Raw genomic sequence first — 14,428 nt, 5'->3', positions numbered from 1 at the left:
ATATTTTTCAATAAAGATGCAGATAAATTTTTTTATACCCTGTACTATAATATGTATAATATGTGAAAAAAAATGAATTTATATTTAAAATAAGAGTGATAATCAACCTTACACCACTCAACACTATTTTCATCCTTATATGTTAGCATAATAGTTAATTGAGAAGATGAAATAGACATAATTACTAAAAAAAGTAGATTATTAAGGCGAAAAAACTATAATTCTTACCATTAAAATGTTCTAAGGAAAAAAAATATTACTTTACTTGGTAAAAAAAGTATATAAGATGTTTTAAGTAATTGAATTTTTTGAGTTCATTTTATTAATATATAAAATAATTTTTAAAAAATACAAAAAGGATAATTCAGTTTGATTTCTTGTACATAGAAATAATTCACACGATTTATTTAGTTTAGGTTAAAATTATAATTATGGTATTCTTCTTAACTTTTATAAGCAGTTTCAATTAGTTTTTTCCATTTCCTTCCTCGGTCTTTAATATTCATAATTAAAAAATTGGCAATTTTTATTCAATTTTTAAATAATCATATTTTGTTTATATTAGTTTTATTTCCATTTTAAATGATTAAATAATTTCTTTTATTGTATTTTAAATAAACATGTCAAATCTAGAATTTAATTTATATAAACTTAAAAAATATAAAATTGAATATTAAAATTTTGGATCTTTTAAAATACAGAGACTAAAATCACTGGATTAAAAAAATAAGAAAATTAAAATTATAAACTAAAATTGTATTTTATCCTTTATTTAAATTTTTTAAGTAAAATATACTTTTTAAGATGTTTTGTTAAATAATTTTTCATGTATAATTTGTTATTATATATATATATATATATATATATATATATATATATATATATATATATATATATATATCATTACATTTTTTCACTAATAATGTTATTTCAGCAATTGTCTGTTTTTTTACTGTATTACACTAGTATTGTTCCTGGAAAAATTGATTAAAAACGAGTAAAAACATTTTTTGTCACTGCCAAAAAACATATATACTTTAATAATAATAAACATATAAAAAAGGAAATAATAAACATATAAAAAGGAAAGATTAACAAAATTATTTTCATATATACAACAAACTAAACCAAAATTCTTAATCAATGATATAAAATGTACCTGATATAATTACATATATTTCCATTTTGTTCTTTCACTTTCACCAACCAATGTAACAAAAGCTCAACCGAATAAAAAAACAGTTTAACTTTTTTTTTTTACTTTTTTCATCGTACACAACTAAAACAAAAACAATTTTCATTACAATTTTTTCAAAAAGAAACAAAAATATTTAATTTAATTCGATTAAATTTCCTATCAAATCAAGAAAAGCATTAGACAACCTAAAAGAGCAGTCAACGGGGGACGGGGATTGTCCGAAGCGGGAAACCACGTTCTATGTTTGGTTGGTAGTTATCCGCTGCACGTCTTCAAGAACAGCAACGAGAAGAAGCCTCAACCGTGAGATGGGAAAGTGAATCTGAAGCAGTCAACGAAGGATGCAATAGCAGTGAAGAAAAGGAGGAGGGAGCAGAGAGTATAGGTAGAGTGGAGCGCAGGTTAAAAAAGACCCCGACACGATCTATGAACAGTTGCAAACTGAATGCTGAGTTGGCAACGTTGTGGCATGTCGCTTTTGGCACCGTCCCATGCATGATTACTCCCACAACACACCACACTTGATCATCAACGTCTAAAAAGTTAAGAGTGAAAATTACACACACACCAGAACAAGAAAAGCTGCTTCTTCTAGCAACACGCCCTGGTTTACTTTACTTTTCTGGTGGGGTCTTTTCCTTTTTCCCAAATTGCCCCTCTTTTCATCATATCATAATAATATCCAGCTCACACTGTATGATGGTGGCATTATGCAGTTGGCACTAAAGAGCATGATGCATGATGCATGATGCATGTTGCTTCTTTCTCACATTCATCATCATCATCGTCAAGTTCTCAACAAGGATGGATTATGGATCCTCAAATAAATGCCACACGTTTGGGCTTCGGATCCCTTCCAAAAGGCTACTTCCATGGGATTTCAAGAATATACCATCGGTTTTAACTGCTTTCAAAATGTACAACAAGGAACATACATGTCGGCTCAACAAACAAATTTAATACTTCAAAAACAATGGACCTTTGTTTCGTAGTTTTAGTTGTATAAAATCACATTTGTTTGACCCATAATAATAAATAAAACTGACTTTTGTAAAAAGTTATATAATGTGTATTATCAAAGATAATACAATCACAAAACACATTTCATATAACTTTCTATAAAAAAAATTAATCATACATTCAAAAAATTAAAATATGAATTTAAGTCAGACATTGAATAAAACATTATATACAAACCTATGATGTCAAAATATCTACAAAAATCTTGACTAGTACATGACATTCTTTTTAGGAAAAAATATTTATTTTGAATACAAGAAAAAATACAATTAATTCTTAATTTTTTGCAAATTTAAAAGTGTTTTTAATTTGTTAAACAATTATATACAAACATTTTAATCAGACTAACATAAACTTTGTAAGTGGTTTCAATTAAGTATGTTGCTTGCTTGTATAGAAAACTTACACAACAATATAAGAGGTTGAAATTATTGACTGGCAAAACATATTTAATTTTTTTTGGCTAAACACATTGTTAAAGTATATAAGATAGTCTTTTAATTTTGTAATGTAAAAAATTTATCTAGATCTGAATCAAAATTAAATAAAACATCTCAATTTAAAAGTTTAAAATAATGAATTTATGAATAACAAGCTTATAATTTTTTTTATAATATATATGTTGTTTTTTTTAATGTATAACTTAAATTTATACTTAAATTCTATCAATTATTTATTTCCCTTTAATATATATATATATATATATATATATATATATATATATATATATTAATTATAGAAAAACGTTAATGTGAATATTATAAAATAATTAATGCAATATTAAGGTTATACTTCATGTTTCTTCAATCAGGTTTAGAACTTTATTACACTATATTACGTATACTGCTTTATCAAATGTTAAGTTTTGTTTTTCGAGAAATTGATAAAATTAATAAATAAATTAGAGTCAATAACTATATGAAATTATATATTATATATTTTATTTAATAACATAATAATAAGTATGATATAAAAATATTGATTTAAATATAATAAAATTATAATATATTAGACTATCTAATAAAATATATAATTTTATATGTGTACATAAATAATGATGGTTGCATATATGGTTTAGGAACGAAGTTGTTTCGGTAATGACTCTAATAATGTTTACATTCACGATGGTAGAAGGGTCACATGACCACTGTAAGTAATAATCAATCTGCTCATTCAAACACTATTCATGTATACAATATGTCATTAACAATTTATGTAATATCATGAAAAATTGACTAAATTGAATATAAATTACGAAATTTGACATGAATATCCAAAAACTAAGTTCTACATTGAATAAAGTTGATGAAAATATAAATCAAAGAAGTATTAAATCTATAATCTATTAACTAACATTTTTTTATTATGATTTCTGTTTAATTGACTATTTAAAAATAAAAAAAAATGTAAAATTTAATTTGATAAACTTTTATTTCTTAAACTAATACTTTTTAAAATAACATAGGCTCTTATGTAATATTTCCAAAAAAAAAATATTTATTATTTTTTAATAATTAAATAATAATGTAAACATTTGTTTTAATTTGTTATATGTTAAAATTAAATTGACATTATTTAAAAATAAACTAGGATTTGATTATATATATATATATATATATATATATATATATATATATATATATATATATATATATCAATATAATGCTTTAAATAATTATACATGTAATAAAATGTAATGCATAATTATACTTTTTATTTCAAAGTTATATAAGTGGTCAAAATTCATATATTTTCACAAATATTTAATATTAGAAATAAAAATTGTAAACAAAATTTTTAATGTTATAAATAAATATTACAAAACATATAATTGATGAAATTATAATTACACTAGCATATTAGAAAAGAGTTGATAATATAAGAAATTCGTCACAAGGTTGATAATACAAAAGGAATCATGGTCAAAGACTACTTTTAAGATGTTGATGAAGTTAAAAAGTTTATATATGTAATTTTTGGTATGTACATTATAATTTTTATCACTTAATATATAATATTCAACTTATAAAAAAGATATTAATTTTGTCTTTAATAAAAAAATGAAATTTAGTATATCATTTTTAATCGATAATAAGGTAACCATATATAACGTTTCTTACAATTTACAAATTAGAACAATTTTTTAATACAAAATATCTACATAAAAATTTAATCTATTTTTGTAAAATTTAAATTTTAAATATTTTTAATTTTTAAAGAGAAAATTAATTTAAATTAGAAATAAGGAAAAAGAGGACTAAAAATGAAAAAAATAAATAATACAAACAAAAATTAATGTTCTTTAAATGTAACTTATTTTTAATCATTATTAAAGTATGTGTATGGGTCACCCATATTAACAGTTACTATAAAATTTAATAATTTTATCATGTATTAAAATTCGTTATTAATTAATAATTAAAACTAATTTACATTCATTGAATTCGTAAAATGTAACGAGTTTAATATTTTTACGTGTTTAATGTTAATGAATTCAGATTTTAAAGCAGGTTTAAAGTGTCATTATTCAATTAAAATTTACTGAGGTATATCTGAATTTTCATATAATTATTACAACAGAGTATTAGACTAATTAAATTACTCAGTGATGGGATAGATGAGTGTTTCTCAAAAGTAATATTGATTTATTCTCTTATTAAATGTTCATTTAGTAGAGTTATTATGTAAACAAGAGTATTTTTTATGTTATTTTTTCTCTATAATTGGGAATTTAAGCTAATAATTTTTCTTAAATAATACTGAATCCATTTACAGATTATTTATATGTATTTATTTTATTTACATGGTTTAATACCACAAAAGTTGAATAAACTAAAAAGGATATCACTGAATTTGAAATAAGAAGAGACAGAGGAGAAAAGAAAAATGGGAATGAATAATGAAAACAACAAAAGTGAAATAATGAAAATGAATAATAGAGAGATGAGGTTATTGGAGAAGCGAAAGGGGTGTAACTGGAAAGTAAGAAAAAGCGTAAGAGTGCCAGCTATTTCCAACAGCAAATGTGGCCCGTGGATGCGATATTCGAAACGGACGGTCAGGATCCGAGGACGTGCAATTTGCTCTTCATTTGAGGCGAATTTCATTTGACCACACCTTCCTTTTTTAAACCACAGGGCGGGTACCTCAGCCACACACATACACAAATTTCACAAACTTCGAAAAAACACGACACACTCTCATACACACACGTTGTCGCACACACATTCCTTCTTTTCGCAGGTACCGCCACGTTCTCTCTTGCTCTTGCGTTCACCCGATAAGAACAACCATCCGCCGATTAACGCAATTTTTGTGTGTTTTTGCAGCAACAAGCATCCTCACCTTAAACGACAATGGCCGATGCCGAGGATATTCAACCTCTCGTTTGCGATAATGGAACCGGAATGGTCAAGGTATGGTAAATGAGATCATAGTTTTTTTTTGCTACTTTAACTTCTACCGGTTTTTATAGATGGTTTATTGAAATGGAAACCTAACCGATCATCTTTGGTGTGGTCTTATTCGATCATTTTCTTCATAACAAAACTTGAAATCGAGATCGGAACTCAGTTTCGCTTAGATCAACGGAATGTTGTTGAGGATCTGTTAGAAAATTCAATTTTCTTTATTAATCACGTGAATGTTGTTGAAATTTGTCTGATAGGCTGGTTTTGCCGGAGATGATGCTCCGAGGGCGGTGTTCCCTAGCATTGTGGGGCGTCCACGTCACACTGGGGTGATGGTTGGGATGGGACAGAAGGATGCGTATGTTGGGGACGAGGCTCAATCGAAGAGGGGTATTTTGACTCTGAAATACCCTATTGAGCATGGGATTGTGAGTAATTGGGACGACATGGAGAAGATCTGGCATCACACTTTCTACAATGAGCTTCGTGTGGCTCCTGAAGAACACCCTGTGCTTCTTACCGAGGCACCGCTTAATCCTAAGGCTAATCGTGAGAAAATGACTCAGATCATGTTTGAGACCTTCAACACTCCTGCTATGTATGTCGCCATCCAAGCTGTGCTTTCCCTTTATGCTAGTGGCCGTACAACTGGTAACCGATCTTCATCCACCTTTCTTGATTCTTGTTTATTTGGTATAACATGCATGTCCTGGTTGTAAGCTTTGTAGATATGATGTGAAACTGTTGATCTGTCTTTGTCATCTAACTTGGTGTCTTGTAAGTCACCGATCATGTGTTTCTCTCAATTGAAATGGCTTGCATGTGCTCCAAACCTATCTCAACTGGGTCCGTGGGTCTTTGCATGTTAGTTTAAGCTTTGGATTTTTCGGATCATGACATGGTACCAAATTGATCCCTACTTTTTTATTACGCCGCTAAGAAAAGAGATCAGTTACATGAATCACACTATCATTAAACTAAACCGAAGTTACAAGGATTCCTTGTTGTTCTACTAAAATAAAAATCAATACGAGTTAACCCTTGAAGCCTAAAAGAGTTTCGATTGTTGTATCATGAATGTTTAATGAGATTTGGAAGTCTAGCAGCCACTTAATGACAAGACTTGGTATTGAATGAAGTCAGTTTATGCGGTTTTTCTATGATGTTTGTGTAGGTATTGTTCTGGACTCCGGAGATGGTGTCAGTCACACGGTTCCTATTTACGAAGGCTATGCCCTTCCGCATGCAATCTTGCGTTTGGACCTTGCAGGGCGTGATCTCACTGATGCCCTTATGAAAATCCTGACTGAGCGTGGTTACTCTTTCACCACATCTGCAGAGCGGGAAATTGTGAGGGACATGAAGGAGAAACTGGCCTATATTGCTCTTGATTACGAGCAGGAATTGGAAACTGCCAAGACTAGCTCAGCCGTTGAAAAGAGCTATGAGCTTCCTGATGGGCAGGTGATCACTATTGGTGCTGAGCGATTCCGGTGCCCTGAAGTTCTATTCCAGCCATCCATGATTGGGATGGAATCTCCTGGCATCCACGAGACAACATATAACTCTATCATGAAGTGTGATGTCGACATTAGGAAGGATCTATATGGTAACATTGTCTTGAGTGGTGGTTCCACAATGTTCCCAGGCATTGCTGATAGGATGAGCAAGGAGATTACAGCATTGGCACCAAGTAGCATGAAAATTAAGGTTGTCGCACCACCAGAGAGGAAATACAGTGTCTGGATTGGAGGCTCCATCTTGGCTTCCCTCAGCACCTTCCAACAGGTAAACTGCATGCATGACCATAATTGCACGGGTGAAGCTGTTGAATTTGGAATGTCAATACAGCAAATAACTTGGGAAATTGTATTTAAATAATAAGTAGGAAGTTTAATAAAATAAGTATTATCAGAAAATGGGAGGAAATATCAAACATGATACTTAGCTAGATCAAGGGGATAAGATTAGTTTAAAGTACATTCTTTTTCGTTGTGCTTGTGTTGTTTGGAAACAGAGTAAGTACCTTCTGAAGCCAACTCAAACCATTGAAACAAGCAAATTTAGTCTACTCCTTTTTTATGTTTTCTCTCCCATGTGCAGATGTGGATTGCGAAGGCTGAGTATGATGAATCTGGACCATCAATCGTACACAGGAAATGCTTCTAAGTTATAATCATGGAGTATGAAAGCTGGACCAGGGAAATTACTATTTATACGAATACTACAAAAATACCATCAAGTGGTTGAGGACTTGCATTTCCTACTCTTTACCATTCCTTTTATCATGTTTTTGTGTTTTCCTTTCTTTGATATGTTGAGATAAGAGCATGAAGGCTGGCAAGATATGTAAGATTCAAATTTTTCCCCGTTTTGTTGTAGTAGAAGAGATGTGCATTGTTACCGATTTGGTTTGGTTGAATCGACAAATTCTTTTTATGAAGTATTCTGATTAAAGCAGTGGTATGGTACTTGCTTGATTTATAATTCTCTGCAACCAAAATGTCATTGTTGATCTCAGTCTGCCATCTTTTATCAAGACATTTTATGTTTATCTCACGGTTCGTCTGTCAATTTGCCAGCTTGGTTTTACTTGTTCCCTATGGATCCATATCAGTTTGTTAGAATTATGCTGGTGTACTATTTAGCGTAAGAAACGACTGGACTTCATTTTTTTCAATCAAAATGAAGTGCAGTCGTTTCTGCTTTATCACAATAGTGTGTCCCAGTTGAACTTCATTTGAGAAAAATTTGGAAACCCTAATTCAAATTATCTGCTTTAACTTAAAAGTTTGTAAATTTTTTAACTTTATTACTTTAGCCAGCTTTAGTGTGCTTGAAATTTGAAAACTGAGTGGTTATTGCATGCATTCCTGTGATTCTTTAAAAATTTCTTTCTATCGGAACCAAAGAATAATCCCTTTCTTTCTATCCACGATTATTACAAGAAAAAATATTTTCTACACTTCTACTTTACATGGCCATAATTCCATTATAACAGGATTTAATCAAGATTTTAATCTATAAAATGTAATTTTCTCATTTGATTCTTCTTTTTTCATGTTTTCAAAGAAGCTATTCATAAAATATATTTCTTCATTAAATTATTCGTTTTGTTTGTATTTTTTCAATTCAAGCCTTCTGAATAGTTCAAAATGAAGAAAAAACTCAAATTATATAGAATAAAAGTAGAACTCTTATTAGAAAAGTCCGTAGTGCTTTTTAATAAATCAAGTGAGAAATGAAAAATGAATAGAGATCATTCGCCAAAGGGATTGTTTTAAAAACTAAAAGGAGACCAAATTAAAAAGTACAGAATTGATTTAAGCCAAAAGATCTCTTTTTCTTTAGGTTGATATTGCAAGAAATTCTTTTAGCAAAAAGAATTAAAAAGAAAAAAAATTCAATAAATGAAACAGTGCATTATTACTTTTATAATTAACCATCACTTGCTTCTTTTTTTTTATCCCGTTTAAATGTAATGAAACCTAGGGAGTGGAGCATGCTTGATTCCCAAACTGCAAATAACAGTGTTCCTAATGTTTATTTCGATAAAAGAAAAGGGACTCTAAAATCTCTTATCCACACAACTTTTAGTAATTAGAGTTATGCAGCTCCAAACAGAAAAAGCCTTCTAAATTCAATTTCAGCTTTAGTTATGACCAGCAAATGAGTTTCAGAAACAGAAAGTACACTTTTAAAGTGAGGCTAAGAGTAGAAGAACCTTGATATGACAACAACAGTATGCTGCAAAACTGTGTCTAAGTGTATTGTTATTGATTCTTGTTTTTGTTTTGAACCAGAATCAACTTTATTTGTTACAGTTGTAGAAAGAATAATCCTTGTATCACATCAAATCGTGTAGACTTTGAAATTCTGATACTCCAGCTTCGTCTTCGAACGCTTTTAGGGACAACTGTTGCACATTGAAACGTGAGGGACCGTCGAGGAAGACAACAACCACAGTAATGTCATCATGATAAACCCGTCTGCTCCCTCCCTGCAAGTCCCGAAGCGCTCTATATTCCATATTCGCTCTTTTAGCTGCCGACTGTACAGCAGCCTTAATAAGTCTTCTTGCAATCCCCTGGAGCATAAGAATCAAGTTAGACCATTTTCATTTATACATGTTGATTCAAATGAAGGACAAGTAAAAATAAAACATACTCTTCGAGGATTCAAGTGAACAATCTCAGCTGCTTGCTGATTTGTCAAGTGTTCCCAAAGTCCATCCGATGCAAATATAAGAAATTTGTCATCGGATGTCAAAACTCGTGTATTTAGAGTTGGTTCTGCAGACAGCACAGGTACAGTGAGAGGTGGCTTCATATAAGTTGGACTCTTCAGATACGCATCTCCTATGGTTCTGGACACCTGATAGCAGTTTTAAAACCGTATCAAACGTCACATGAACAAAAACATATGAAACAAAATATAGTGATTGTAACAGAATCTGCTGCATTTGATACAATACAACATTTAGTTTTGCAATTCACAAATCAATATGTACTGAAAACCCGTTGTGAAGGTAAAAGCAAAAGAAAACCTGGATGATGCCTTTAACACGCCATGCTCCACGTTCTAAGACTACAATATCTGGATCATTAGGATGCTTAGCCCTAAGTTCTTGTCTAATTTCCTCCCTGATGCAATTATGTTCTGTTGTCAACTGTTGAGTAGTGATGCTTCTACATGTACTTAAAGTTCCAACAATGGCACGAGAGTCTCCAAGATTGGAGATATATAGGACTCCTTCCCAGATAACACCAACCAGACAACAGGAACCTACAGTTGCCAAATTGTTCTGTAACTCATAACCCCTCTGAACAAGTAACATAAAACCATCCTCTGTCATAGCAAAAGCTTCCCTCAAAGTTTCTTCGTCTATAGTTCCCTGATTCCTAGCAACGTCTGTAATCAGGTTCCACATAAAACTTCCATAATTGCTTAAACCAATGAAGTATCAACACCACACAAAATTTATAATTTACATGTCTCTGTATAAACACCAGTTTACCAATTATTTTTATTATCTTAAGTACACCCTGTTTCCATATCCCATACACAATTATAAATATACACAAGTATAGCATAATCAGTGCATATACTATCACCAGTGGTTCTTTAGATTTCAAGAAGTAAAAAAAAGAAAGCATCAGAAGGTAAATTGAACTTCATGCAACAGCAAAAACACTCCATGAAAATCAAGAACAATAAAACCAAAACCCTCCCAATATAAGCCAAGAAACACTTCAAATAACAACGTGTAAAATAGTAAATAACAACACACAGCATCAAAAAAAATTCCAAGAACAAAAGCAACAAGACTCACTTATTAAATTGTTGAAGAGACGAGCTTTAATAAAACGAGAACAATCATCACCACCGTGACCATCATAAACCCCAACAAATAACTCATTAGAGCCAATCTCAACTTGGCTATGATCTTCAATTTCCTGATTGGCCTGACATGCAGCAAAGGAAAATTCACCACGAGAATGTCTCCGAATATCTTTACACCATAGAAGCTCATCATCATCATCATCACTGCTCACGATGGCATGAGGCCTAAAAGGCTTTATGCAAGAAGTAACCATACATGAAAGCCACGGAGGCACCGGCATTTTTTCTTAAATCTATAAGTGAAGCAAGAATGGGTGAAGCATGGGAAACAAGAATTAAAGACGAAAGAAAGAAAGAATAAAGAATGCCAAGATCACCTAATTGGACTAACCTCTCTTTGTCAGCTCAGAGAACTTTCAATGAAAACTGAAATTCCAAAGCAAGAATGAAAGAATTTGTAAAAGATAGAGTGTTTGTGAAAGAAATGATGGAATTAGAGAAGAAACTACTGTTCTTTTATAGAGAGTAGTTAGTATCTGTTTCCGTGCGTTTCACTGCACTTTTCTTTCTCATAATTGATGAAATAAAGTAAAATATATAGTTATTAAAATAATAACAAAATTGAATTTATACATTTATTACAAACTATAGAATATATTAAAAAATATACATTTAAGTCCAGCAGTTAATATTTTTAAAAAAGTTATATTAATGATGCATAGAATAAATTTTGGAAGATATTACGTTTTTGGAATGTGAGATGTTAAATAATAATATCTTCCTCTATGCCTTATTTAGTTCTTTTCAAGCAAATTAATTTTGCACAAAATTCACATAATGTAGTTTCAGAACCAAAATATAAATATAATTCAAGAAATAATAAAATTAAACCTATTAAAAATTACAGTTATTCATTATTAATAAATAACTTAAAATAAATATTGTAATAAAAAAATTAAATGGTAAAATACAGGTATTTATCAAATGTTTGTATTTATATAACAGTACTGTTCAAACAAATAATATATTATAATAAATGAAGTGACTTTTATCTATTCTAAAATTTAACTATAGAATTATAAATTAATTATTCTATCATTAACTGAGAAAAATAACTTTATCATTATAAATTTGTTTCATTCTTTTAGGATATAATGATTTTTTTGTTATTTTAAAACCAGTCTACATATATAATAAACATATTATAAATATTATATTTATGTCTAATCTTAAATAATTTTTCACATCTTTTCTAAGCATTTTCTTACCTTGACTGTTTTTTCAAATATATAATTAAAAACATGAAATATACAAAAACAAATTACTGAAGATTTAACGCAAAGGTTTTAGTAAAAATGTTCATCCACAAATTATTATATGAAAAATTATTTTTTCTAAACACTCAAAGTTAAGAAATATTATAAATTAAATATTAATATATATGATCATAGTTACAAACTAATTTTAATAAATGTTAATAAATATTGTAAATAATATATTTATAATATATAAAAAAAATTCTCTTATTATTTTCTATTATCATTTTTTATATAGATAATTTCTAATGTATAATTAATTTATAAAGTATGCATTCAAAGTTTTTTTTTTTCTAACAGAATCTTTTAATAGAAAGTCGTCTTAGTGTAATTTCGTAAGTCCTCTTGTAAAACTCGTATATTTAACATGTTTTATTTAATAAATTAAATCTATATAATTATTAGAGATTTTTCTATGTATTTTTTTTAAGGCTGTAATGTATTTAATAGATAATTTTATTTTTAATATATATATATATATATATATATATATATATATATATATATATATATATAACTCGTCTCTCTCAAATAAAACCTTAAATTATTTATAATAATCAATAAAAAAATATATAATTCATTTTAAAAATAATAATTTTACAAACTAATTTTAGAAGATAATGGTGTTAATATTAACTTCAATTTAATTTGAAACGAAATTTAAAATATATTAATGGGTTAAAATATATTTTAATTAGTAGATTATTCTTTTAAGTGAGTTAAATATAATCATTTTACTAGATTTTATTAAAATAAGGTGCATAGGTAATATCATTTTTTATAATTTATATTTTAAATTTCACTTTATAATTTCATAAAATTTACTCATATATATTCCTAAAATAACACTTAACCATTTATATAAGTAACAAAATTAGAATTAAAAGTATTGTGATAAAAAATATATAATGGGATATCAAGATATTTTAAATCAATTGTTTATGTGTTAAATAAATATATTTGTTCATATATATATATATATATATATAATTCATCCTATATAATTAGTAAAAATTTATAATTTTAATTATATAATAAACTTCAATAAAATAAAGTTAGGCGAAATTTTGACACTAATTTTTTATGAAAAAATGTCTGTCATATATACGTGTATACTGTAAAAATGCTTATAAAAAATTATTTCAACTAAAACTATTATAGCAATAAAATATTTTAAACATAAAAATCTGTATCTCTACTGATTAAATGACAATATTTTCTAAACTATAAAAAGTAATATTTTTATATGATTTGAAAACATTATTTTTTTTCATATTAATTAATTAATAAATATTACAAATGAGATAATAAATTTGTTGATTATATATAAAAATTAATTTTAAAAATTGATAACAAATATTATAAACAAATTAAAGACAATTTTTTATAATTATTTTTTCATAAAAATTCTCTTTTAGACCATTTTCGTTAAATATATAATTAAAATATAAAACATAGAATGACTATTTTAGTCTTTAGCAAAAAATCCATCTTTTTAATAAAACATTTGAATGAATTAAATATAAATATTTTTCTTACTTTTATTACAAATATTCAGTTCAATTTGTTTTCTTAATTTAAATACTGAAATTATTAAGATTGTCCTTTTGTTTTGAGAAATCATAATTGAAACAAATATAATGATATCACATTATTTCTAGTTAAGCATGGATAAACTTAGTTTTAGTATACTGATTTTTGTTGTATTTATTTTTAAATTAATAATAAATATAATTATATTTTATTATAATCAACAATTATTCGCCACTGGGATTCTCAATAATATAACAGGAAATTTATGATATTTTTTTTTATTTAGTGTGATCCTTATCACTTTTATGTAAATAATAAATTTTGATGACCCAAAACCATACACACTAGCAAAGCATCATAGTATCATATTAACAAAAATAAAAATGAAATTATTTTGTAGAACAACAAAAACATATTCATCTTAAATGAAATTATAAGTGTTATTATAAATAAGTATACCAGTTACACTTTAAATTGTAATTAATTAAGAATAACAACAAAAACAAAATGATATTCCTTCTTTGAAGATTGTTATTGGTACTCATGGTGTTGATATCTAATAAGATTTGTTTTGCATTTTAAGATAAATTATTGTGAACTATTAATAA

At 27.8% G+C, this 14,428-nt stretch overlaps 2 protein-coding genes across 5 annotated transcripts; one reads left to right on the top strand and one right to left on the bottom strand.

The window, feature by feature from the left end:
• The first annotated feature begins 5,295 nt into the window (after positions 1-5,295).
• On the top strand, positions 5,296-8,088 carry LOC108328964 (actin-3). Of its 2 annotated transcripts, XM_017562897.2 has the most exons (5): positions 5,296-5,461; positions 5,548-5,634; positions 5,886-6,279; positions 6,803-7,416; positions 7,732-8,088. In XM_017562897.2, the coding sequence occupies exons 2-5, from the start codon at positions 5,575-5,577 to the stop codon at positions 7,795-7,797; spliced, it is 1,134 nt and encodes a 377-aa protein (XP_017418386.1). In that variant the 5' UTR covers positions 5,296-5,461; positions 5,548-5,574; the 3' UTR covers positions 7,798-8,088. The 2 variants fall into 2 exon arrangements, with proteins under 2 accessions (XP_017418386.1, XP_052728166.1); XM_052872206.1 differs by having other exon boundaries at positions 5,323-5,461; positions 6,803-8,088.
• Positions 8,089-9,158: 1,070 nt separating this feature from the next.
• LOC108328477 (probable protein phosphatase 2C 43) lies at positions 9,159-11,439 on the bottom strand. 3 transcript variants are annotated; one of them, XM_017562346.2, is made up of 5 exons: positions 11,363-11,439; positions 10,961-11,264; positions 10,175-10,539; positions 9,796-10,002; positions 9,159-9,715 (listed from the first exon to the last, which is right to left on the bottom strand). In XM_017562346.2, exons 2-5 carry the CDS (start codon positions 11,250-11,252, stop codon positions 9,476-9,478), a joined length of 1,104 nt encoding a protein of 367 aa, XP_017417835.1. In that variant the 5' UTR covers positions 11,253-11,264; positions 11,363-11,439; the 3' UTR covers positions 9,159-9,475. The 3 variants fall into 3 exon arrangements, with proteins under 3 accessions (XP_017417835.1, XP_017417837.1, XP_052728167.1); XM_017562348.2 differs by lacking the exon at positions 11,363-11,439 and having other exon boundaries at positions 10,961-11,352; XM_052872207.1 differs by having other exon boundaries at positions 9,702-10,002.
• Positions 11,440-14,428: the final 2,989 nt, after the last annotated feature.

This window comes from Vigna angularis, chromosome 2, assembly GCF_016808095.1.
Source record: "Vigna angularis cultivar LongXiaoDou No.4 chromosome 2, ASM1680809v1, whole genome shotgun sequence".
In the NCBI taxonomy this organism is placed as follows: Eukaryota; Viridiplantae; Streptophyta; class Magnoliopsida; order Fabales; family Fabaceae; genus Vigna; species Vigna angularis.
Note: the sequence above shows the minus strand (reverse complement) of the source record. Positions and strands in the feature narration are given on the sequence as shown.